This window comes from Camelus ferus, chromosome 8 (assembly GCF_009834535.1).
Source record: "Camelus ferus isolate YT-003-E chromosome 8, BCGSAC_Cfer_1.0, whole genome shotgun sequence".
NCBI classification, from domain to species: Eukaryota; Metazoa; Chordata; class Mammalia; order Artiodactyla; family Camelidae; genus Camelus; species Camelus ferus.
In genome coordinates, this window is record NC_045703.1 from 26,966,103 (window position 1) to 26,989,961 (window position 23,859).

The window sequence follows — 23,859 nt, forward strand, 5'->3', positions numbered from 1 at the left end:
ACCTCGGAATTTCAAAAGCACCCATGCCTCCAAGCCCTACCCATCCAGTTTCCACCTCTCCTGTGAAGACTCCCTCCCTCCCAGCCCGGGCCAGGACACTGCAGTGCTGACGGGAGCGTTCACCTTTCCCTTGATCACTGGGAAAACATCCTTAGGGTATCTGACCTTTCAGATCTCTGTGTCTCAACTTCTCAGTCCAACTGTAAATTTCCCAGGGCCAGCGCCTGTGTCTGGAATTTCTCTGTATTCAAACAAACAGTACCACCTGGCATTGAATGTCATGGCATAGATATCTGCTCACAGACTACATTTAACTACCATTTTCCTTTTGTTTAAAATGAAACAGATCACTGATTATAAATATAGACAGACTTTTCAGGTAAATCACTTATCACCTAACCTGCTTTTATAAACGTAATTTCTAATGCTCAGTATTTCAATTTCTTTTTAAAGACACAGCACAGAGGTTGTAATCAATATTATGTGGTCCTGCCATTCACAATTAAAGGAAGAAAAACATTAGTCAATTGCAGATTTGATAAACCATATTAAAAAGAAATTCTTATGTGTACCCCAGACTGGAAGAGAAAGTTTTTCTAGGATCTGATTTTTGAAATTATATTTCTGATACAGATCCATTTTCTACCCACAGCTGTAGTCAGGAATAGATAAAACCACACAGCTTGATCTGAGTCTCAGCAAAATACGATACCTCTCGCCCGCCATTCAAGATGCTCTGGGTCCTGACTGAAAGTCTGTCATACAAAGAACAGAGCAGCGCCCTGCAGCCTGTTCAGCTGCACCACCAGGCAGACGTGCATGGTCACAGCCACCACTGATGGCCCTGACCAGCCGTGCAGGGCAATCTGTGCTGCAGTATTTGCTTCAAAATGGGAACATGTCTCATGGAGTGTAAGAAGGAAGGACAAGCAGCCCAGGGAATTTTCTTTTTAAATCACATACAGAATAAATATAAATGCCAAGGTCAAGTGAAGTCAAAAGCTGTATTATCCTAAAGTAGCTGAAAACAAAAACAAAGTATCTCCCCCCTCGCCTCAAATGCTGTGGTTTCTTTAACACACCATGAGGACTTTTCTCCACTCGTGCACAAATCCCTCTCTAGGGCCTGCTTTTACAGCGGCATGTCACACTGGCAACACCAGTGAGAGCCTGATCCAAACGTGAGGACATCTGTCACGCTCACGTTCCCTGTCAGAGCTCTGCTGTGTGCACTTGAGCTAAACCACCGCCAAGTGTTGTGACATCACACTACCTTCCAAAGGCACCTTTCCACAATGAAATAATTCTACTTTAATAACTCAGTGCAATATGCACGATGTGAATAATCAATAGATGTAAAATCTTCTCCTGGCATTATACCAGAAGAGCTATCTGCACTTTCCCCACAGGCACAGCTCCATCTTCTAAAACGTGGGAAAGAGGAGTAAGGCAGTAAGATCTGGAAAACCAGTGTGTTCTTGTCCAGTTACTTACTTACTATCTTTTTAATTATTTACCACAAAGCTTTTAATCTTTCCCCCCTGTTGGAGCAACACAAATAAAAGGCTGTACACATTTCAGTAGCTCAAGAAGGCCAAATGTTACAGTTGATAGGGACATATTTTCTACACATGGAGAATAAAGAAAACAGCAAAGAATGACAGCCTAAAAGAGATTTTAAAAGTCTAATGCAGGACTAGGGTGAATTAATGAACCATATAAGCACGAGACAGAGGTTGCTGGCCCCTAAAGGATACCTCTCTACGCAATGACTCACCTGGAAAACGAAAGAAGCCACAATAGCTATGGAAGACTGAAAGTCTGTTGTACTTATTTCTAACACTGACTGAAAAAAAAAACCTGACTGTATTCTATGTGCCAGACCCTTAATATGGGCACACCTTGGGGATACTGCGGGTTTGGTTCAGCACCACGACAATAAAGCAAATAACATAATGAAGCGAGTTACATGAAATTTTTTGGTTTCCAAGTACATAGAAAAGCTATGTTTACACTATACTGCAATCTAGTAAGTGTGCATTAGCAATTATGTCTAAAAAAACCAGTGTATACACCTTAACTGAAAAATATTTTATCACTAAAGAAAAGCTAACCATCAACGGGGGACGGTACAGCTCAGTGGCAGAGTGCATGCTCAGCACGTACAAGGTCCTGGGTTCAATCCCCAGTATAGCCATTTAAATAATTAAATAAATAAAAAACCCCAATTACCTCCCCGTAAGCCAAAAAAAAAAAAAAAAAAAAAAAAAAGCTAACCAACCATCATCTAAGCCTTCAGTGAATCTTAATCTTTTTGCAACAGTAACATCAAACTTCACCGACCACAGATCATAACAAATATGATAATGAAAAACTTTGAAAATTTGCAAGAATTATCAAAACGTGACACAGAGACGTGAGGTGAACAAGTGCTGTTGGGAAAATGGCACCGACAGAGCTTGTAGATGCAGGGTTGCCACAAACCTTCACTGTGTCAGAAATGCAGTGTCTGCAAAGCGCAATAAAGCAAAGCACAATCCAGAAGGTGTGCCTGTGCACAGCATCTCACACAACCCTGCAGGGATCCTCCCGTGTGGGTACTATCTCTGCTTACGCTGAGAAAAACTGTGCTGGGAAGCTTATGTGACTTCCCTGCGTCATCCCAGCGAGCACATGCAGACTTCAGCCCGACAGAGCTCCGTGACAAAGGCCCTGTGCGTCTACTGAGAATACTATGATTTCATAAATACTATTTTTATTGACCAAGGATCAGCAAATGTTTTCTTAGGGGGCCATGCACTGAGTATTTTAGCCTCTGCGGGCTGTGCGGTCTCTGCACCTGTTAAAGCGCTAGGACAGCCTAGACAACCTGGTAACCAGCAGGCGCGCTGACCTGACGTGGAAGAGGGGTTCCAGAAGGCTCCCCGACAGGTGGAGCACAGTCCACCACGCTGAAACAACGCTCGAGCTCCACAGAAACATCCTCGGGAGCAGCCAGTGCTCTTTGTTCTAACTTTGCTTCACAAGCATTCAGATTCCCAGTCGGTGGTCTGTGTTGGTCCAGCCCCCAGGTGGGAGGTCCCTGATAAACACCTGGGGCCTGACAGGTGACCTCTCACTGCGAAGGAGCCGAGTCATTCTGCATCATGGATCAACAAGTGATGCGGCTTCTGGGAGTCGCAGTACAAAAATGCAGATTCTTAACCCGAAAGGATGGTGACCAGAGCCAAGCCTGTGGTGCCGTGACAATTACGCACTTAATTCACCCATTCCAATATTCCATGGAGTGCTGACCAGTGCCAGGCACAAAGACCGATGAACTTCAGACTGAAAAGACAGGCTCAAAGCACTTGAGTAAGTACTTTATGTAGGGCAAGTCTATGTTGTCATTTATGACACCACAAGACCTCGAAACAACCCACTTTTAAGCAAAAGCAGACAAACTGTGTTGCTCTGATCCCCCAGACAAGGGACGCTGGCTTCCTGTCAAGGGTAGCAGCTATGGACGCAGACCCTGGTAAGCTCTAGGAGGGCAGGGACCATGCAGGTTCGATGCCCAGAAACAGCAGGAGTTTCCAAAATATCCGTTGTCCGAATCACTGTGCGTTACCTCCACTGCTCCTAACCAATGGGGGTGTGAACGGCCTGGCCTGGAAGTCAGACTCTCTAACTCTGCCATCACCAAGATTAAAGGCTCCGTACCTGGATCGTCTGGTAATCGGAAGCATCGATTCCCTTCACGGTCACCTCTCGGAAGACTCTTGGCTCCAGTTCCTCTTTGGTAAGATCACAGTGATAAATGATACCTAGAAGGAAGTGGAAGTCTTAGTTTAGTCCACAAAGTCACTGGATACAAGAGGGGGCAAGGATCACACAGCACAGCAGGCTGCCATGGGGAGCAAGGGAGGAGCGTTAGTGAGGGACAAGACCACTGCAGGAGGAGAGCTCAGAATGGCCTGGCGTGTGGGGGGCTTATGCATGCAGCCAGGCTTCGTCACTGCTGTGGGTGCGGCCTGCCTTGTACAATAGCCGCCTGCCTATACATCTGGGAAGATTCTAATGTATTCCATGAGTATGAGGCGAGGTAAAACCTCACTGCAAAAACTTAATAAGTCTTCCCCAAGCCAGGTCACACAGCAGCGCAGGTCAAAGACGATGGGAAACGTCATGGAGGGCTATTTTACCTGAGATGTGATTAAGATGGAAAACTCGAATGACTTGCCCAAAGCCGACAGCCATTCAGGGCTCTCTAGATGGGAACTCTGGGGCTCCTGCTACCTGACACCCACTCATCTGTGGATGCACACGTGGACAGCAATCAGGCGCCAAAGACAGCCTCTTAGGGTAGCCTTTTAGAATTGCCTTTAAAACTTTGATTAGCCCAGTAACTGCACAACATAAACTACTGAACACACACGAAAAAATTTTAGCTCACTTAACCACTGATTAAGATTCCATTTCCTTAATTTAATGCTACTATACTCTAATACTTAAGAACTACATCAAAGAAATGGTAAGTAAGACAAATCAGTACTGTTTGAAAACAACAACATTGCTATGGCTTATGAAACAGAATTAGTCATGCAGAGTGGCTGGTGTGGAAACAGCCCTCCCACATAGTACTTTAAACATTTGCTGTCAAGTATATGAAAAAGCGGTTTAGAGATCCTGATACTTGCTGGAAAGCCAGAAACCAAGCGGTACTCCCGTAGGGTACGTTCACAATGACGGATCATGTGTTAACATGGTGCCCTGTGCTCTTTCCTCTGTGTGTGCGTGTGAGTCAGTGGCGGCTGAGAAACTGCACTCTGATCCCCCGGCAGAGGATAACTCGTTTAGGCTTGCTAACAACATGACTGCTCATGCTCATGAACATTATCTCAATTCTCATGCTTACAAATTATTTTAAGGTCTGTAATAAGGAGTGTGACTAACAGTGACAGTGGGGAGATGTGTAACATGACCCAAGTACCGGTTTTCTTAGTTTAAGTCATACTTGGGTATTTGTTGGAATATATCTTTATTATAGAAAATACTCCTAGACTACACTCTGGGCATTCATTCTAAATTACCAGATATGCTCAATACTGTACCTGCCTGGACAAATGTAACCTCGAGGACAAAGGCTATCTTCACATACATGTCAATTTTTTGGAGAGCTTCTTAATCAGTACCTGCCCCTCTTCCTCAAAACACAAAAAAGCATCTGCACAAGGTCCTGGGTTCAATCTCCAGTACCTTATCTAAAAATAAATACATAAACCTAATTACACACCCCCAACCCCCCAAAAAACAAACAAAAAACCCCAAAAAGCATCTGAACCCTTGGAAAAAACTCTAAACAATCAAAGTACAACAAAAAGAGACTGCAGACCAAGCACGTGCCATTTGAGCGCTGGACTCACCCTGGCATCACTGTGACCTGTACTCCAGTGAATGACAAAGGACCAAGGAGCCAGGATTCCCAGCTCCGACCAGTTACTGCATGAGTGATCTGGGACAAATCAACTAAATACTAGAATGCAACTGTCCCAGTGAAAGACAATGGGTAGGAAACATACTCTAACTGCCTATTTAAGCTAGAAAAACTGACATCAAAGCCTCTAACAACAGAACGAAATAAGTATACAACACAGGCTGGCTACCGTTCAGCGAAAGGGTGCCAAGTGCCTGACCTGTATTCTTCAGTTTTGAGCAGAAGTGGCACTTCGGGGGAAGCTGGGTTAAACCCAAAAGCACCCGTACGTAATATATTTGATCAATACTTTCTATTTTCAATTCATCTGGGTCAGCGCAGGTTAGCCCACTACACTCACACTGTAAAGTGAATCCCTATAGTCTAATGATGCTCTGGGTCCTGTCTGAATTGGCTGGTAAGTACAAGGAAGAGGTTACGGCTGGAGAAAACATGAAATCAGAGAAGACTGGTTAGGTGATCTCAGGGAAATAATTTCCAAGTCTAAAAGCAAAAGAGAACGGGATTATGGAAGTTCCTTAGAGCCAGATAAGGTGTCCGGACTTGAGGAGATGGGTCTCCTGATGGAAACAGCGCCTTCACACAGCTATTTCAGCAGGAGGAAGGAGGCAGGGACGAGCGGCTGATACGCTTGCTATCCTTGGAAGTAAATGGAAGGAAGTCAAAGAGATGGGAGTTAGGAAGAAGAGACAACTCTAGGACAAACTGCAAAAGAATCATCAGAGGAATCTAAAAAATTGGATATGCAAAGAGAAGACAAAGAACTTTGTAAATATGATCCAGTAAGATGCCATTTCATCTGATTATAGATTGGGTTTTAAGTTTATTAAAAGGAAAAAACACAAACAAAAACTAAAACAAGCCTCTTAAAAATTTTTTGCCCTCCTTGGTTAGTTACCCAAAGGTGTTGAAAACATGACCAAAAACCTGCACACGGACGTTTATAGCAACTTTATTCACGACTGCCAAAACTTGGAAGCAACCAAGATGTCCTTCAGTAGGTGAACGTGTAAATAAACTGTGGGACATACAGACAATGAAGTATTATTCAGTGCTACAAAGATACAAGCTACCGAGCCATGGAACAACCTTAAATGCGTATTACTAAGCGAAGGAGCCAATCTGAAAAGGCTACAGACTCTATGATTCTAACTATATGACCTTCTGGAAAAGGCAAAGCTATGGAGACAATAAGAAGATGAGTGGTTGCCAGGAGGGAAGGAAGGGATGAAAAGGGCAGAGCACACAGGCTTTTCAGGGCAGTGAACACACTGCATGATACTATGATGATGGATATAGGTCATCGTACATTTGTCTAAACTCACAGAATGTACACCACCAAGAGGGAATCCTAAGGTAAGTTATGGACTTTAGGCAATTAAGTGTCAATGCAAGGTCATTAGTTGTACCAAATGTACCACTGTAGCAGGGGATGTTGATAACAGGGGAGGCGGCGCATGTGTGGGGGGCAGGGAGTATACAGGAACTCTCTGTACCCTCCCTTCAATTTTGCTGTGAACCTAAAACTGCTCTAAAAAAGAGATAAAAATTTAAAACATGTTTTGCCTTTCCCAAAGATTCTGAGCAAGGTTCTCTGATTTCTGCCCCCTGCTTCTCAGAGCCATGCAACTGGGACTGCTGGACTGGATCATTACAACGCACGCCCGTCTGGAGTGAGCCTTTGACACGCCTCTGAAGTTCCAGGAGTACAGACTCAGTTGGCTTAAACACTAAGTGATTTGAGCCACAGGGAATAAGTGCATCATGCTCCAAACCGCCGGGCTGCCTGTTTTCTTCCAAGTGTAACTCAAGATACAAAAGTCCTAAATGGCTTGGCTCAAGACGCGTCCTCACCCTGTACCTCAACGGGAAACAAAGTCAGCTGGTGTGTGCCAGCCTGACATACCCCATGTCCACAGCAGCTGGCGCTGCAGGGATGCTTGGTCCTGCAGCCTTACTTGCAAGGTAGTGTCTCTGTTGTTTCCTGCAGCAGTGGACAGCGAACCTTCAGAGACCAGTGCAAGCCAGCCTGTGGCTGATGTGCATGTGTGTATGAACAGTGACCATTCCTGCTTTCAAGGGATCTAGTTTAATTATCAGATGGCCATTTTTACATTTGGACCAGAAGATCTGAGTCTGGAAGCCCTATTCTCTGGTTTTTGATGTCAAATTACACTAAGGAGAGAAAGGAAAAGCTGGAGGCAAAAATGAGTAAGAAAAGATGAGGGAGAAGAACAAAGCACTACAGTAACAGATTAAAGCCTGTTCGGGAGCTGCCTATTGGTACAGAACTAAGAAAACACTTCTCTTTCCAGGCTTCACAGCCACAGTCTTAGGTAACATTTCATCACTTGGCACAGAACCCATCATTTTGCACTAGGACAACGGGCCCCTTCATCCCTGGGTGATGAACAACTTGTCCCTGAAGTAAACAGCCACATGGGGTCACTGCAGGTGGTTTACAGGTCTTGAGGGACTCCAGCTTTTATGAAGGGCAGGCGAGTCAGCCCTATTCTGTTCTCCCTGCTGCCCTTTACCCATTTAAATCGATGAAAAGCTATGAGGCTTTCCCAAGCACAGTTATAAGACCAGTGTAACTTGAGGAAATAAAGAGAAACCTGCAGCAGTGGGTTGAGAACGGTCATCTGGAGGAAAGCCATTTTTCTTGGCTCCTGGTCACAAATACCACTGTCCCCCAGGCACCGGGGGAGGAGGGATGAGGCACAGGACACTCTGGTGTGGGGGCCTTGACTTGTCAGTCCTGGACTCCTGGCCCTGGGCATGGTGTCCACATCCTTGTGGGCACTCTCCCAGCCCCCTGAGACTCGCTGAAAGGTGAGAGGGCAAGGAAGCTTGTGAGGTGCTGCAGGTGTACCATCAGACCTACGCACAGAACATCACTCTTTTGGTTGTAATAACCTGACAGCAACCTGTCATGAGGATAATATTCCTTATAGACTGCCTGCTCTGTGACTCCGAGGCGCAAAAAGAAAAAAAGTGGACCAGCCATCACTGTCATCTGCCAAACTCCAGGGGATGAGGCCTCTCCTGCACCTGCCCAGCTCTCCCCAAGTCTGCTTTATTTGCTGAGGCCCAAACTACTGCAACCGAACAGTGTAGGACAGAGAGGAGGAGGAGCTCGAAAGATGAGCAAGGAATGTGCAGGCATTCTTTCAGCCAGACCGCGTTCAGGACAGGGTCTGCCCGGTCAACTGCAAACTGCCAGTTGAGCCAGGCTCCTGGGACAAATCCACGCATGTGTTACGACTTCGGCTATAACGGGAACAGTGCAGCCGAGTGGGGAAGTGGGAAAAAAACAAAACAAGCAAAGTAAGTGCGACCAACTTAAAAAAAAAAAAAAAGTTATAAAGAGAGCTATGTTTACTTTGGGGAAAATTAACTCAAACTGTAAAATTGCAATTTACAAGTGTTTTTTCCCTTTTCTACCAGAACCACGTAACGAGTGTATTTTTCTTCTATATGTTGTAAGACTGAACTCTGAGAATTATATGGTAATCCAGTTTAACGAAAGCGTAATTTATTCTCAGTTTTAAAACAGCTTTCTAATGTCAGACGGGCCTGTGGATTTTTATTTCACGCTGCTGGTTATCTGCACCGCATCTGCCCTGGTGTGTGCAGACCAAAGCCTGAACCTGTGGTTCTATCTGCTCATACTAATTTTTCAAAATCAACCTAAAACCCCAGACCGTCCTGTCTCTGGAAAAGAGACTCAGGATATAAAATTAATGACAGTGCAGTTTTAGGTGCTCACATTTCCTTTTGTTCTGAGTGCCTGTTTTACTGTTTTAGTCCCACTAAGGAATTCCAGCTGTAATACAGCATATGTGATTTTCAATAATGTAGGCATTATATTTCCACTACTCAAAAGAAACGCACACATTAGTCTGATTTTGACACTGGACAACGTTGGTGAAAAGACTCACCTGGAGATAAGAAGGAAGTAAACTGATAGAAGATTTCAGTGTCCTTCTTCTGACCGCTGTAGCCCACGACGCTGCCCACCTCCAGCGGGAAGGTCTTGAGGAGAGCACCGGTGGCCAGGTCGTGCAGCTGCAGGACGTTCTTCACGTCGTGGAGGTAGCATAACACCAAAAAGTTGGACCTGACGCAAGCTACCCACTCTGAAACGATAAGCACAGATAAAACCTGATGTAGTTTTGAAAATTAGCCAAAAACACACTCATCTCACTGAACGACAGTTCATGAGCTTGACACTGTGCTCTGCAGCAGGGGGACTGCAAAGTGATTTTATAACTGATTTTAACCACTATCGAGTTTTCACATACTCCTTTAGTAAATCATTGTCACCGTCATGCCCAGAGGAAACAAAATCTTCTCCACCTGGGGCCAGGAGCTTTTGACGATCTAGATAATGTGTGCAATACAAATTACCCCGCTTACCTATTTTATGCTTACCTAGTATTTATGACAGGAGGTGTAAGAAGGAAAACAACAAAACCAAATCATGATCCGTGTCTGTCAGGGTTGTTTACTGGACAAACATGTATTAAACCCTTGCCTGGTATGCGCCAGATGCCCTGCAAGATGCTGGACAGACAAGCAAGAAGATGACATCACTCTGCCCTTGAGACACAGTCACACGAAAATGTGAGTAGTAACGTGGAAACAAAGGTGAGTGAGTGGGTGGTTGGGCCCCAAATCAGTGGAAGCCCTTGAGCAAGTGCTGAATGACGTCCCAGGGCTAAGGGTGTGTGTGTGGGGGTGCCTGGGTGGTCGCAGGGACAGGGCAGTTCTCTGGGGATTGAGGAGGAGACTCAGAGTGAAGGCCACAGCTGGGACTGAGCAGAGAGAAGGAACACGAACGAGGAATGAACGACAGCAAGAAGGAAGGGAGGGAGACCAGGGAAGAGAACAAGTGAGAGGTCCACTGTCAGGAAGATGAAAAAAGCTGATCTGTCCAGGGCTGGATGAGCCAGCTGAGTCAGAGCTCAGCTGTTACCGACGAGCTACAGCTGGACAGAAGGGGGACACAAACAAAGGTGACTTCAGTGAGGGAAGTGTGCATCTGAGGCAGACTAGAGAACAATGGAGGACAGAGGGAGACCAGGACGGACTGCAGGGAGCCAGGCAGAACACCACGTCGAGCAGGGGATGAAGCCTGGAGGGGGAGGGAAAGATGCGAAAGGCACTTCCCAGAAGGGTCACCAGGATGCAGGGACTGCGGGATGTGGAGGGTAAGGCAGGGAAGTGAGTCCCCCCTGGTTCCCGGGGCTGCAGCTTCAGCAACAGTGCGGGGGGAGCGGGGAGGGAGGAAGGGAGAAAGCAGGAGGGCAGGGGGCACAACGCATGGTCCTACTCTGGACAAACCATTCAGAGGGAGAGCTGCTGTGGTCCATGGAAGCAAGGTCGGGGCTGCAAGCAATGGCCCAAGCCCGGGGAAAAGACAAGCCTTTCCCAGGTTTCTTGGTGGGGGCAGGACAAGGCGCTCCTGACACTGCTTGTTTTTATAACCCAAGAAACCGGGTATTCATGTGTACAACATTACCAGTTACCAACAAGACCCTGGCCAGAGGGAGCACTGCGGGTCACCGGGCCTCGACCTCGCCGGGCTGCGCAGATTACCACGGCAACCTTCCCTCAAGTGAGGCCACCGAGAACTCTTACTTCTGAAAGTAATCTGCTCATTCGTCAACACAGTTTTTTTTTTTAAAAGAGCCTCAGTCAAGGACTATAGTTCATATGGCCTTAACGTTTTAAAGAAAGTATGGGGAAAAAAAACTCAAGTAAATTATTTCTGTCAAAAAATAATCAATCTGCGTTAACTATGAGTACATCAGAATTACAGAACAGACAGAGTGAACAAGAAAAGGACAAGGTGATTTGCGGACTGTCATTAATAAAAGCTCTGACTATACAGCCGTACTTTATGACTCATCTCTGGCTTTTATTCTCAGTAGAGTTCTGTGCTAATGATATACAGCAAATTCAACTGTGCTTCTCTTTGAATTGATGGGTTCTGGTGACTATCGAAGGTTTCCCCTTTCCAGTCTCAAGAACCCACAACCTTTCAGAAGGAGGGTTATAAACATCTATCACCCACCCTAACCAAAAACCCCAAGCATCAATTTGCATTTCATTAGGTCTACAAGTGAGAGAGGATGTCACCTTAGCACATAGGTGGAACTGCGTCTGAGGAGCTTTACAAGGCAGCAAACTCACATGCCTCGGGAAGTATCTGCATCTCTGATGGTTCTCTGTATGAGAACTACCACTCCCACCTGACTTGCACCTGAAAACCACCCAGGGCACTCTTCATGAATACCTCTGCCACCAAGTCTCCTCTGGACCCACCAAGGCACAAGGTCACCTCATGTGGCACTTAAGAAGTACTCACTCAATGTTGGGGGTGACATTCTGTCTCAGTCTGGACAGAAGCCATCAAGCTGCCAAAGTCACTGTGGTTTCCTTCGGTGAAGATGTTAATGGCAAAGGCCAAAAACCTGCTCCATGACCGGTGGGTCCCTCATCCAAATACACGAGGGTCAGAGAGTGAACGGAAAGTTCTGAGGAGACAGCCCCTGTGGTGCTGTAAGTCCCCTCCCCACCGAGGAGAAGCCCTGCCTGTGACAGAGCACTGGATAGGCAGCTGTGTCAGGGTGCGGGTGTGGGTTTTGCAGGAAAGAGCACAGGCAGACAAGGCTGTGTTGGGTCCTGGGGACAGACTGCCCCAGGCATTAGAGACCTCTGTACAAGAGCGGCTGGAGGGGGGCAGCCAGACGCCCAGGGGCAGAGGGGAAGCCCAGGCAAACACCAGGGCAGTGCTTTCCCCAGGGCCAAAGGAGCCGCCCAAATGAGCGCAGGCAGGGGTGCCCCAAGGAAGCATCCCTGAGGTTCTGCCGTAACCACCTGCCCACCTTCCGCTTGACCCACTGGGCAAGGCCAGGCTAAATGTCTGTGGGCAGAGCACGCCACCATGAGCCAGGGAGACAGGGTTCCTTACTTTTCCAGGATATGCACCTGGGTCTGTCTGACTCCAACATCTGTGCTGTAAGTCACACAGGTAAGGGCTGTTTTATCTGAGACGGGGTCGCCGTCAGCAGATCTCACAAGGAGTTAGTTACTCTCCTAATTTTATACCTCATACCTTGCCATTTTGGGATGGCCCTAGATTTTACCCCCATTCAACCCATCAGCAGAAGTTCACCTCCACAAGTCAACTCTCCACTGGCTTAAAGGTACTAGACTCTCCTTTTGCATCAAAAACTGCAGCAAAATTAGTGAGTCTTACTCTAAATCAAATCCAGTTTTCAGGCAATAAATAATTTATAAAGCAGCATATCATTTTTGGGAAATTATAGAGAAAATGAGTAAAAGGGAACTTAAAGGACTCGGAAGCACAAAGGACAGAAAAGTGAGGTTCTCAAGAGGTTAATGGGGCGCAGCGCACACAGCAGTAAGTGCGATGGGTTTCAATTACATCTGACAACAGTCTGTTCTCTTTCTGACAAGAGGACCATAAAACCACCTGAATATCTACAATGGGTAAAATGCAAACCACCAAAGGTGATTCCGAAGCAAAAAGCTAAGGATTCTGAAATCCAAATGGTTAAAAAAAATTAAACGTTAGTGATTATTATCAGACAATAACCACACAAAGACAACTGATACTGAAAAAAAAAAGAAAAAGAAAAAGAAAAAAGACTACTTTTGAAAGTCTGGATTCACACCTCCACGTTTTTTATGAAGACCCTCCCCAGCAATGCACTAACTACAGAGATGTCACACGGTGAAGACTCATTTGCTATCAGACATCTCACGATTAGCGGATGAAGGTTCTTTACTTCGTAACCAGTCACCAGAGGATGACAGATATGCCAGCTTCCCTCCCATACCACAGACAAGGGCACAATTTCCACACAGCGTGTACTCTTACCTAAGACGTCTTTCTCATGCTCAGGAACAAGCACCTTCCACTTGGACTCCTCAGGATCCGTGAAGTCAATGTTGATGAGGCGGTAGTTGGGAGAATGGCGGTTCGTCTTGAATGTGAACACCGTGCCCTCGTTGGTCACGTAGTCGTACTCTCCTTCGAAGTTGTCGATCAGTTTTACCCACTTGAGGATTCCTGGTGAGAGACCAGGGTTTAAAATGGTGTGGCTTGTGTGTAGCGAGGGGATGGCTCTTTTCTGCCCACAGAACACAAAGCAGACATGATATTTTTAAGAGCCAAGGCATGAGAAAGGAGGAGGACAAGTGTGGGTGAATTTTCAGGTTTCCAAAGAACACAAAGCAAGGTTTTCCTGAAAAAACCCGGCAATGAAGGAGAGTGAAGAACTCTCTCAGTCCGCCCGTTCACGTAACCTGGTACGTCCTCTTCTACCTGAGCGGGTCTCAAATCTGAGCACGTCTTTCTGCCTCAGCTGCCATCACTGCCTTCCAGGTCTCCACCATCTCCCCCCCCGGCCCACGGCAGTGGGGATGACCTCACCCCCTCCTCTCAGGTGACTTTTGGAAACGCCTGCAAACATTACGGTTGTCACAACTTGGAAAGTTGAGAGGAGGGCTACTACCAGCACCTAGTGGACAGAGGCCAGAGGTGCAGCTTCAACGCACAGGACAGCCCCTTCTACGAAGAATCAGGAGCCCGAATGCCAAAAGTGCGCGGCTGAGAAACCCTGGTCTGCAGCACCGTCCTGCCTGGTCTTCCCACTGCCGCTCTCGACCTTCCTGGCAGCAGCCACCACAACGGCTTAATACCCTACATTGGCCCATGTTGGTTCCCTTCCTAGACATTTCCCCATTGCTCTCTGAATAAAATCCAGATGCTCTCCCATGGTCTCCATGGTCCTGCCCGCTACAGTCCTGCCCACTTAGCCAACCTCAGATGTTCCAACTCTTGCCTTGCTCCCCATCCTCTGGTATCACTTGCCTTTGTTAGGGTCCATAAGACATGTTTCAGGGCCCTGTCGCAGGCCGGTTCCTCTGCCTGGCCCACTCCCAAATGGCAGGACACCTCTTTCTGGCACTCAGATTGTTTCTTCTCAGCACTTCTCTCAAGGTATGTACAAGTGACCCTTGAACAACACGGGTCTGACCTGCATGGGTTCACTTATACTCAGGTTTTTTTCAACAGCAAATACTGCATGATCTGCGGTTGGTTGAATCCATAGACGCAGAGAGACCATGTACCCAGGGGGCCGACTACAAGCTACACACAGATTTTTGACTGTGTGGAGGGTCGCTCTAACCCCCACGTTGTTCAAGGGTCAACTGTACTTATTTGCTTATTTATAATTTGTCATTTTTATTCACTGTTTGATACTCAGCACCCAAATCGAGTGGCAGGTACTTCAAAGATGCAAAATAAAATTGGTGTTGAATGCAAGGAGGAACACTTGCTAGTCCTTTCATCCTAAGAACCAGTCTGGAGATGGTCATCACTAAAAGAAATCTTAAATGTGTTCACCATCATCGTCATTTTAAATGGCTCCTAAGTGCCACTTTAAATGTTTAAAAAAACCCATTGGGAAGACATCTGGTTCATAATGTATGAGACATAAATATTCAGAGGAAACCTCAAAAATTTTATAAACAAAAGAGCTCTATGACTTTTCAGTTACTCAAAGGCAATGCCAGATCTCAGCTATTCTCCAATTAACCTCCTACTTCCAATTTCACTGTGAAATTGCTACACTAATTTGGATAGTTCATTTATATTCCTGGTGACTTTACATTCATTATCTCATTCATCTCCACGGCATAATATTTTTATATAATTTGTTGTTGAACTAAATTAATCAGGGAAAATATAATCCCACAGTGGAGAGTTTCTCAGCTGGACATAACTGGATTAAACCCCTACCTCCACCACCATCTAGTTGTGTGGCCTTGGGCAATCTCTCTCTCCCTTGCTAACAAGCCTCACTTTCTCAAAATGCAGGTGAGGAAGAGTAAGCAAATGCAAAAACTGTTCTAAAGTGACTACTAATACCTTCTCTACAACAAAAACTCAACAAGTATTATTTTAAAATAAACTATTGGAATTAAAACTAATAAGACAGGCAGTTTAAAAAAATCTATAGCTTTCCTACATGCTAGCAATACCAGTCAGAAAACATGGGGAGGGGTACCTCATTTACATTAGAAGCAAAATGAATGAAATACTTAGGAATTGTACTTAACACGAAACGTGGACTCTCTATGAGGAAAGCTCTAAAATTTTTCTAAGGAATCTTAACCGCAACAATAAACAAAACCTGAATAACCAGCAACACATACATACGTGTTTGCTAACAGAATGAGGGACTTCTGGGCTATGATGCTCTGATAAGCCCCCTCCCCTCTGAAGGCAACGATCATCCTGATCCGACGGTAACCACTTCCTTATTCTGTTCTTTTTTGCCTTAACATGCATCCACAGACACTGCAGTCTAATTCTGCCTCGTTTTTGAACTTCTAATGTTACTATTTTAATAGTAAAATCACTAATTTTATCACTAGTACTTATTTTACTTCAAAATTCATGTGCTGCTTCTTATTTTTATACTGTCTTTTGATATTCCACTTTTTGGGTTGTTGGCAATCCCACTCTGACACACAAACTGATTTTCTAACAACTCCCTGCCTCTCACAGAAGCCCTCCTCCCCTGTTGGTCTGACTTTTAACACTCAGATGACTTTGCTAAACTTCAGACAACTTGTTTGTTTCAAGCTTCTTGAATGTTTGTCTCCCCCATTCCTCTCCACCCCCACCAGGCATGAACATGAAGTCAAACGGTCCCGGCTCCCTAGAAACAAGAGGTCACCTGCCTTGCACTGCCGAGATGGCTGCATGAACAATTTAAGTGTCTGATAAACCCTGAGCCTCCTTTTGTGGTTCTAGGTTAGCATGTAGTGTAGACTGATTTCTTATGCAAGATAAAAGCCAATTTTCTCTAATGACATGAAAGAATTTAAATGAAGACATGACAGGTGCTGAAAATTTCATCAATCTAAAATGATTAAACTTTCAGCAAAAAAGGAAACAGCCAACATACAGGTTAGTGAAAGTCTAGATGAGGCACAGGATGAGCTGCTGTTTCCTTACAAAGGTCAGTATATCAGCAACACTCATCTTCCCCCCCCCAAACCCTTCATACATGCTGTAACATGTGCAAAGACCACTTCAGGCCCATGTGAAGGATGGCGCCACTCAAGCAGAAAGGTGTTAACAACCACAAAGATTTTAGACATTTATAGTTCTTTCACCTAACAACTGCTTTCCAAGGATGCTATTTAAAAACCTCTCATATAATTGTAAACTTATTTAGAATTGAGCCAAACAGTCAGTGTCTCTTCTGTTGCTGATTATTCTATAAAATAGAGATTAAAGTATCTGACCTTCTACAGAAAAATGAAAGAACCAAAAAGAAAAGGCAACAAACAAGAGAAAGACAAAAGAGAGGAGTGAGAGGGAGTTTAGAGTTTTCAAACTCCAGCAAGGTCACAGCACTGCTGATAAGCCCTGACGCTGCGCACTGGCCATCCGGTGGCTGCTGCCCAGCCAGCGGGGGGCACGCCTGGGCAGGGACAGGCTGTCATCACCGCTATCACCCAACTGGCATGAAGTAGGGGCATCGATACACGTCTGCTCCATAACTAAATATAACACTTACACTATCCTACATTTTAGACTGAACCTTAACATACATTTCTTGATAATGTAAAGACAACAGAAGCAACCAAATTTAATAGAAGTTAGCAGTCTCTTCCACTCTCCCAATAAGAATATTTAGAAATATAATATACTAAGTTAAATATGTATAAAAATACATTAAAAATTATCATTTATACTTTTAGGGTATAAATTAAGTTTTCATGTAAAATTGTAAAAGTCCACCTATTTGAGAGAAAAAGGACAACTCTGAGGCCTGATGCTCAACTGTAATGTAGAAAATATGTGAAAATTACTCTAAATTTAGTCTACGTTAAGCAACTTTATGTAGTCATAATAGGAGTATTTTCAACAAACTCAGGAAACAAAGAATGTATACATACTTTGAAAGAAACCATAGTCTTGATTAAGAAAAGCACAAAAAATATAACTAAAAATCCAGACAAATCATTTCTTGCAAGGTTCAGGATGATTAATTTCAACTAATCTGCGGGCATGAATCACATTAAGAGTCACAGGAGTCAAGACTCAGCTGTCTTTTCCACTGCAGAACTAATAAAATGTCATGCCTGCCTGGCATCCTAAGTGATACCGTGGTACCTCTTCACTTCATTACACCAAGAACAGAAAAAGAGAAGCAGAAATGTTCTGCTCATACAATACACAGGACTGAAGAAACACGGTCTGTACTTTTCCACTATTCTTGGGGTTTAATAAAGGACAAAAATTTACCTGAAAAAAGTTAGGAGGCCAAAAGGGTAAAGATTCAAAACACTCATAAGTAAATTAACAGTTACAGATGGAGGACGGTTCTCCAGCAGGGCCACCTGGGCGCAGGATCCCTAAAGGGGCAAGTGAAGTCACTTGAGACAAGCTGGTGCCCAACTACTCTGAGTCTGTGCTACAGAACTGGTATTCTGACCCTTAACACTTTAACACATTGATTGCCTACTGTGGGTCGGGTGTGTTTCTGGTGGGGCCCCAATTCACACTTCACCTCAGTGTCACACAATGACAATATATGTGCTTATAACTAATCTGTCTGTTTTTCCAGTATAATCGGAATTGTTTTAGAAAACAATTCCTTATTTTCAATTTTCAACCTCTTTACCATTTTATTTCTTCTTGGAATGTTATTATTCTGCATGGAACAAATTCTGCATAACTGGATGAAGGAAAGCGTTACCCGTATCTGGGTGACGGAGCCCCTGAGGAAACACAACTGTCACCCAGATTTGGGTGACATGGTGATCAATGTGTTAAAATGGTAAAGAAGCCTTTATTCAAGATTTCTGCAATTAAGGAGAGAGAGCAGGCTGAACCTGAATATGAAAAGACAGCTGGAAACTTATAGCCAATGTGCAGGATGAGGGGGTCGGAGGATCGAAAATTACTAAGAGAAGACATGAGAGTAGGGGGGTTCTTGTTAAACTGACCTAACTGGATTCTTGGTGAGGGCCGGTCCAGGTTATCAGGTATCACCCGGGTGACAGGACCAGTGCCGGCTCTACTCAGCGCAGGTGAAGGGAGTCAGGGAAGTGACCTGTCCAGGAAGGTGAGGGCAGGGGCAGCTACAGCATCAGCCGCAGCTCCTGCTGAAAGGCCCACGGTTTGCAAGGAATGTGCTCGTGTTAGACGTCAGTAAAAATACTGCAGGTGTAAATAGTGGAGATGAGGTTCTCCAGAGAGAGGCAAAGGGAAACCAGAGAGAGCTCCTGCTCGGGGGCCTGCACGGAGGGAGGAGGCAGGTCAGCGAGTCAGCAAAGGGAATATCAAATACATGGGACAAATGTAAGTCACAAAGGAATCCAGTTTCAGAGAGAACTCTTTAACTCTGAAGAGTCTTAAGATTTTTTTCCACCCTGGATTTATATGTAGTTTTGTTTTCCCTGTCTTTTTCTATAATTTTAAATAACCATTGGCCACTTTCTTGTGCTTCTCATTTCAAATGCATGTAGACAAAAGGCTTTCCTGGGAGACAAAGATGACAAAAATGGTAAAAAAAAAAAAAAAAAAAAAAAAAAAAAAGAGCTTCCTGAGTGAAATTACTAGTTCTCCAGACAGGGAATTTTGTGGTGCCCCAATAAATAAATAATTAACTTTTAGGAAAATATTGACAAATCTCCCTGCCTTGAAGGTAAAAATGATCAAAATTTTAACAGAAAGGCTTGAGGTTATCAAAAAGGTTATCAATTTCAGCAATATAACATTAACAGTTTTGTAACACTGCATTTAGTCTTCAGTCACCAGCTTTTCAGGTTTAACTCACCTAATATTTCAGTTAACTAACACATATAGCATTTAAGTTATATACTAATTATTCTCCCCTTCAGTTTAAAAAGAGTAACAAAAATGGGGGAGCAGTAAGGAAACAGCAAGAAAAAGATCCTGGGTGGCAGCCAGGGTCACCAACTGGACACGTGCACCTTAGATTTTTTTCAATTGTCAACCTGCAAAATTAGAATCGTGTCCCGTGAGAGGCACAGCTCTTCATGTTTTCTCCTCTTTTCTGACTGTGAACTGGGTTTTACAGAAGACATGTCAATATCAAGATCTATGTTTAGAGCAGCTCTGATACTAAAGATAAAAACTTTCTTCAATCTATTTTAACCTGCCACCTCAAACCATTGTGTGGTGGTTCTGAATATTCTCTTTTCAGTCAAATAACAAAGGGAAAAAGAAAGAAGGCATACCTGAGAACTCCCCCTATGCCAGGAACCCTGCTAAGCCCTTTGCTATGTGTTTCGTCATTCCTCACGAAGCAGGTATCACTGCCTCGTTTGCAGTTGTGGAAACAGTAAGAGAGAAAGGATAACTTTCCCAGGGTTACCAGTTATTTAGTGATAGAGCTCAGATTAAAATTCAAATCTGATTTAAAGGTCTTAAGGTTACTGTCTCAATATATCCAACCGTAATTTAATAAGAACTATTTAAAAAATTTTAATGATCACTATCTCAATCTGCTATGTCTCTCCAATTTCACACCAAATGTACTTAGTATCGTCAACAGTTAAACTCACACACAGTACTCGTTTTTTAATCAGTCATAATCACATCATTAACTTATAATGGTCTAGCAATCAATTAAAAAACAAAAAAAACCCCAAAGACCTCTCTAAGCTTGACCTACACAATTAACTTTTGAACCCCAGGGTGGAAACTGATACCCAGGTCATCTTCTTAATACTGGCCAATCACTGCAACTGCTGAGAGCTTTTAGAATCCCAGGACTGCCATTCAAAAGAACTCTTCTAAGGTTTATGTTAGCCACAAATTTAATGTTAGTAAAGCAGTAATTAAAAAAAGATGGCAGGCCCAGTGCTACACCCAGAATTTAGCAGCTTTCTCTGGAGAACACGCTCCAAACTGATCCCAATCCATTCGTATGGAACTCGACAGCTTAAAATCCACCAATCTTAAGTCACTTACATTCTGCTTTCTAGTCTACAGGAGATTATGTACCCTTCTAGGTGACTCAATGAATTCCACACAGGGTCAGTTTAATAATCTCTTTAAAAAATGACATTAGGTTAGTATTCTAAAACTCGTTTGCTCTATCCCTTCCCATGTGGTTTTCCAGGAGTTCGCTGTGATGGTCTTTTTGACAGGTCCACTTGTCTAGGTTGATGTCCTGAGTTAATTAATCAAACAGTAACAAGGTGTTAACTGTGAAGGTAGTTTAAAGATATGATTAAAGACCATAATTAGTTGGCTTTAAATAAAAAAACACTGTTCTAGGACAAGCTGGGTGGGGCTGACTCAATCAGTTGAAAAGCCTTCCAGCAGAGCGAGGTTTCCCTGAATAAGAAACTCCACTTGTGGACAGCAGCTTCATCCTGTGCCTGAGAATTCCAGCCTGCCCTTCCAGACAGCCTGCCCTACTGACTCCAGACCCACCCAGCAGGCCCCACAATCATGGAAGGCAATTCCTGGCAACGTATCACTTACTACACATCTTCCACTGGTTCTGCTTCTCTGGTTAAACCCTAACAGACACATTCACAAGCCATCAATATTCCACAAACATAAAATACCTAGAAGTAACTTTAGTAAGAAATACGTGGTTCCTACATAACTCAGACATAGTCACAAACAAATTTATAAGTTTACACACAGTCCTTAGTCAAACATACAGCTGGATTTTTGTTCAAATCGTGGCAGGAAAATCTTAAAAGTCCCCCTGGAAGAATAAAAAAAAGAGAGAACAATTTGGAAAAATAATGACTGTTAACATTTACCAAGTGCTTACTCGGTGCTAGGCTCTTCACCTAAGCTGCACAAAAACCATCTAGGAAGCAAAGACAATGGTCCTGTAAGTCAAGGAAAGACCAAGTTAGAAAGGCAGGCCAGGACCTGACTTATTTTGTAAAAAACATCTTCTAATCTGAATGCATCACAGCCCCGCAGGATTCCTTAGATTCCCTTCTTTCTTCCTCATGTTCGTTCATGGCTGCAACGTCCAGAATTCCGTTTGAGGGCTGAGTGAACCTCTGCACTGCCTTCCTTCTGAAGTCCCAATCCCTCATCCCTAATTGCTCACCAATGCTGAAAAAGTCGGGGAGGGGGAGGTAGTGGGGAAAAAAAGACAAGGACCAAGAGCTGAGGAAGAAAACAGGGGGTCCCTGGAGTGCTGCTGGCACCTGTGAGGTCTCATTCCAAGTATTACTGTCTATTATTAAGTGGACACAGCACTTCTGTACATGAACACGTGCATAAAATGTCCTTCTCTGCATCTGCAGTACGTTAAGCAATGTGTGTACCTTTTAATAACAAGCCTGCCTAACAATTTATAAAGATTTTTTTGGAGGAATAACTAGAAAGTGACAGTGGTACTCTCTGGAGGAAGGACACTGTGACTGGAACTCTTAATGGACTGGAGAAAGACCGAGTCCCTTCCACCACCCAGACTCACACAGGAACGCCGCGCAGGGTAACAGCGGTCACGGCTGTTGGGCTCTTTCAGGTTTGACTTTCAAAGCTCAGTTCTATGCAGACCTACACCTGTAATTCAAGTGGGTAACTCCTGGGTGGTGGTTTAGTCGTGTCAGAGAATGTGGAAACGGATGCGGCTGATGCAACTTTTTTTTGAGATCAAAATGGTTGTATCTCTTTTTTTTTCCCACCCCCCCAAACAGGAAAAAAAAAACTGTAGCTTTATTCAATGGATATATATATATAATGTTGGAATAAAGGTTGTTGGCTTCGCCCTGCTGTATGTGCGAACAGTGTCCTATAACAGCCAAGAACGTCAGGATGTGACCCTTGCTCAGAGAAGTTTAAAAATGATGCAGTGCCCAATCAGTAACAAAAAAGTATATATTTTCTGATCATACATAATACAGATTAGATACTAATAGCAAGGTAATCTAATCGATAATCAGAAGCACACTCAGTACTGTGTATTTTGAAAATGTGCATCAACTATCTCTAAAATACATTTATTTTACATTAACCAGAACATGGTGTAATCAGTTTAGTGTCCTTCTGTGGGTGCGAGCCTATCTCTGATAGAGCTTTTGGGTCTGGGGATTTTCAGCACAGTCAGTCAGGCAGCTGAAGAGCTTTAATGCTTGATGATGGTGCTGGTATGATATAAATGTTGGAAGAAAACAACATTTAAAATGAGCCATCTCCAGAATGTGTAACTGGCTGGTCCTATGTTTACTGTCTTTACGCATAAGGTTTTAGGAAGCAAAACCAGGCTGATGCTGCACATGTGGTTCAGTACTGAGGAGCTGTCTTATTAACTAGGTGTGTCCGATCTCTTTCCTGTGACAGCTTACACCACATCTAGACAGTCATGCTTTCCAGACCAAGGGCCAGCTTCTCCTGAACACTCTGCATCTGCAGCACAGGCAAGATACTTTCACACTCATAAGAACGCAAAAAATATGGCTAACCCCAAGCTATAGAGAAAATGTAATTTCATTCCATTTTTTTTTTCATTTCTATGGAATAACATCAAGAAAAGAAAATCACATGAACTGAGATGATGTGGTTAAACGCAAGAAGGTTTCCTGGGAAATGAATTAGAAGACCAACATAATTGCTTTTTAATGGAGCTTCCTGGAATAATTATCCATGTTTGGAAGATAGCTTACCAGTGATGCCGTTGGATTCCTGCTGGAGGTCACAGTACCAGAGTCGGTTTACTGGGTCACATCCCTCCCTTATTGACAGCAAGACATAGCGACCATCGTCGGATAACTGTGGAGGAACCAGAAACAGCACGAGGGCTGAGCAGAATTTATTTTTTGTGAGAACACTGTTAAATATTCAGTAAAAAATAGATTCACCACAAAGGTAGTATCTTAACCTGAAACTTATGATTGGATAAGAAAGTGATCAGAAAAATAGATAAACATTAATTTTAACTTACTTCACTGTTAATCACAGTTTATTTTAACATGACATCGTGAAATATTTAAGTTGAAAATATCAGTATATATGACTGAATGTCATGACTCAATGTGATTTTTAAAGTCTATTCTTATAGTCAATAATATGGTAATAAATTTGTAAGGTTACTGGACTTGTCATGGTGATCATTTTGTAAAGTACTTGATTGCTGGATCACTATGTAGTATGCCTGAAACTAACATAATATTGTATGTCAACTATACTTAAATTTTTAAAAAGTTTAAAAGAAAAAAGTCTATTCTTTAACTGAGAAATACATGCAATCTGTCACTCTGAAAAAAAATCCCTAAGTTTGAAATTCTATCATACTTTACACATTTTAAAAGCT

General features: G+C 43.7%; 1 protein-coding gene across 1 annotated transcript in view; it reads right to left on the reverse strand.

Moving 5' to 3' along the window:
- Positions 1 to 23,859, reverse strand: part of PREP (prolyl endopeptidase) — a 117,301-nt gene that overhangs the window by 49,805 nt on the left and 43,637 nt on the right. Inside the window, exons 7-10 of the mRNA XM_032484607.1 lie at positions 23,213 to 23,318; positions 13,392 to 13,583; positions 9,421 to 9,618; positions 3,703 to 3,806 (exon numbers count right to left, since the gene is read on the reverse strand). Coding sequence (XP_032340498.1) covers positions 3,703 to 3,806; positions 9,421 to 9,618; positions 13,392 to 13,583; positions 23,213 to 23,318 — 600 coding nt within the window. The remainder of the gene's footprint in view (positions 1 to 3,702; positions 3,807 to 9,420; positions 9,619 to 13,391; positions 13,584 to 23,212; positions 23,319 to 23,859) is intronic.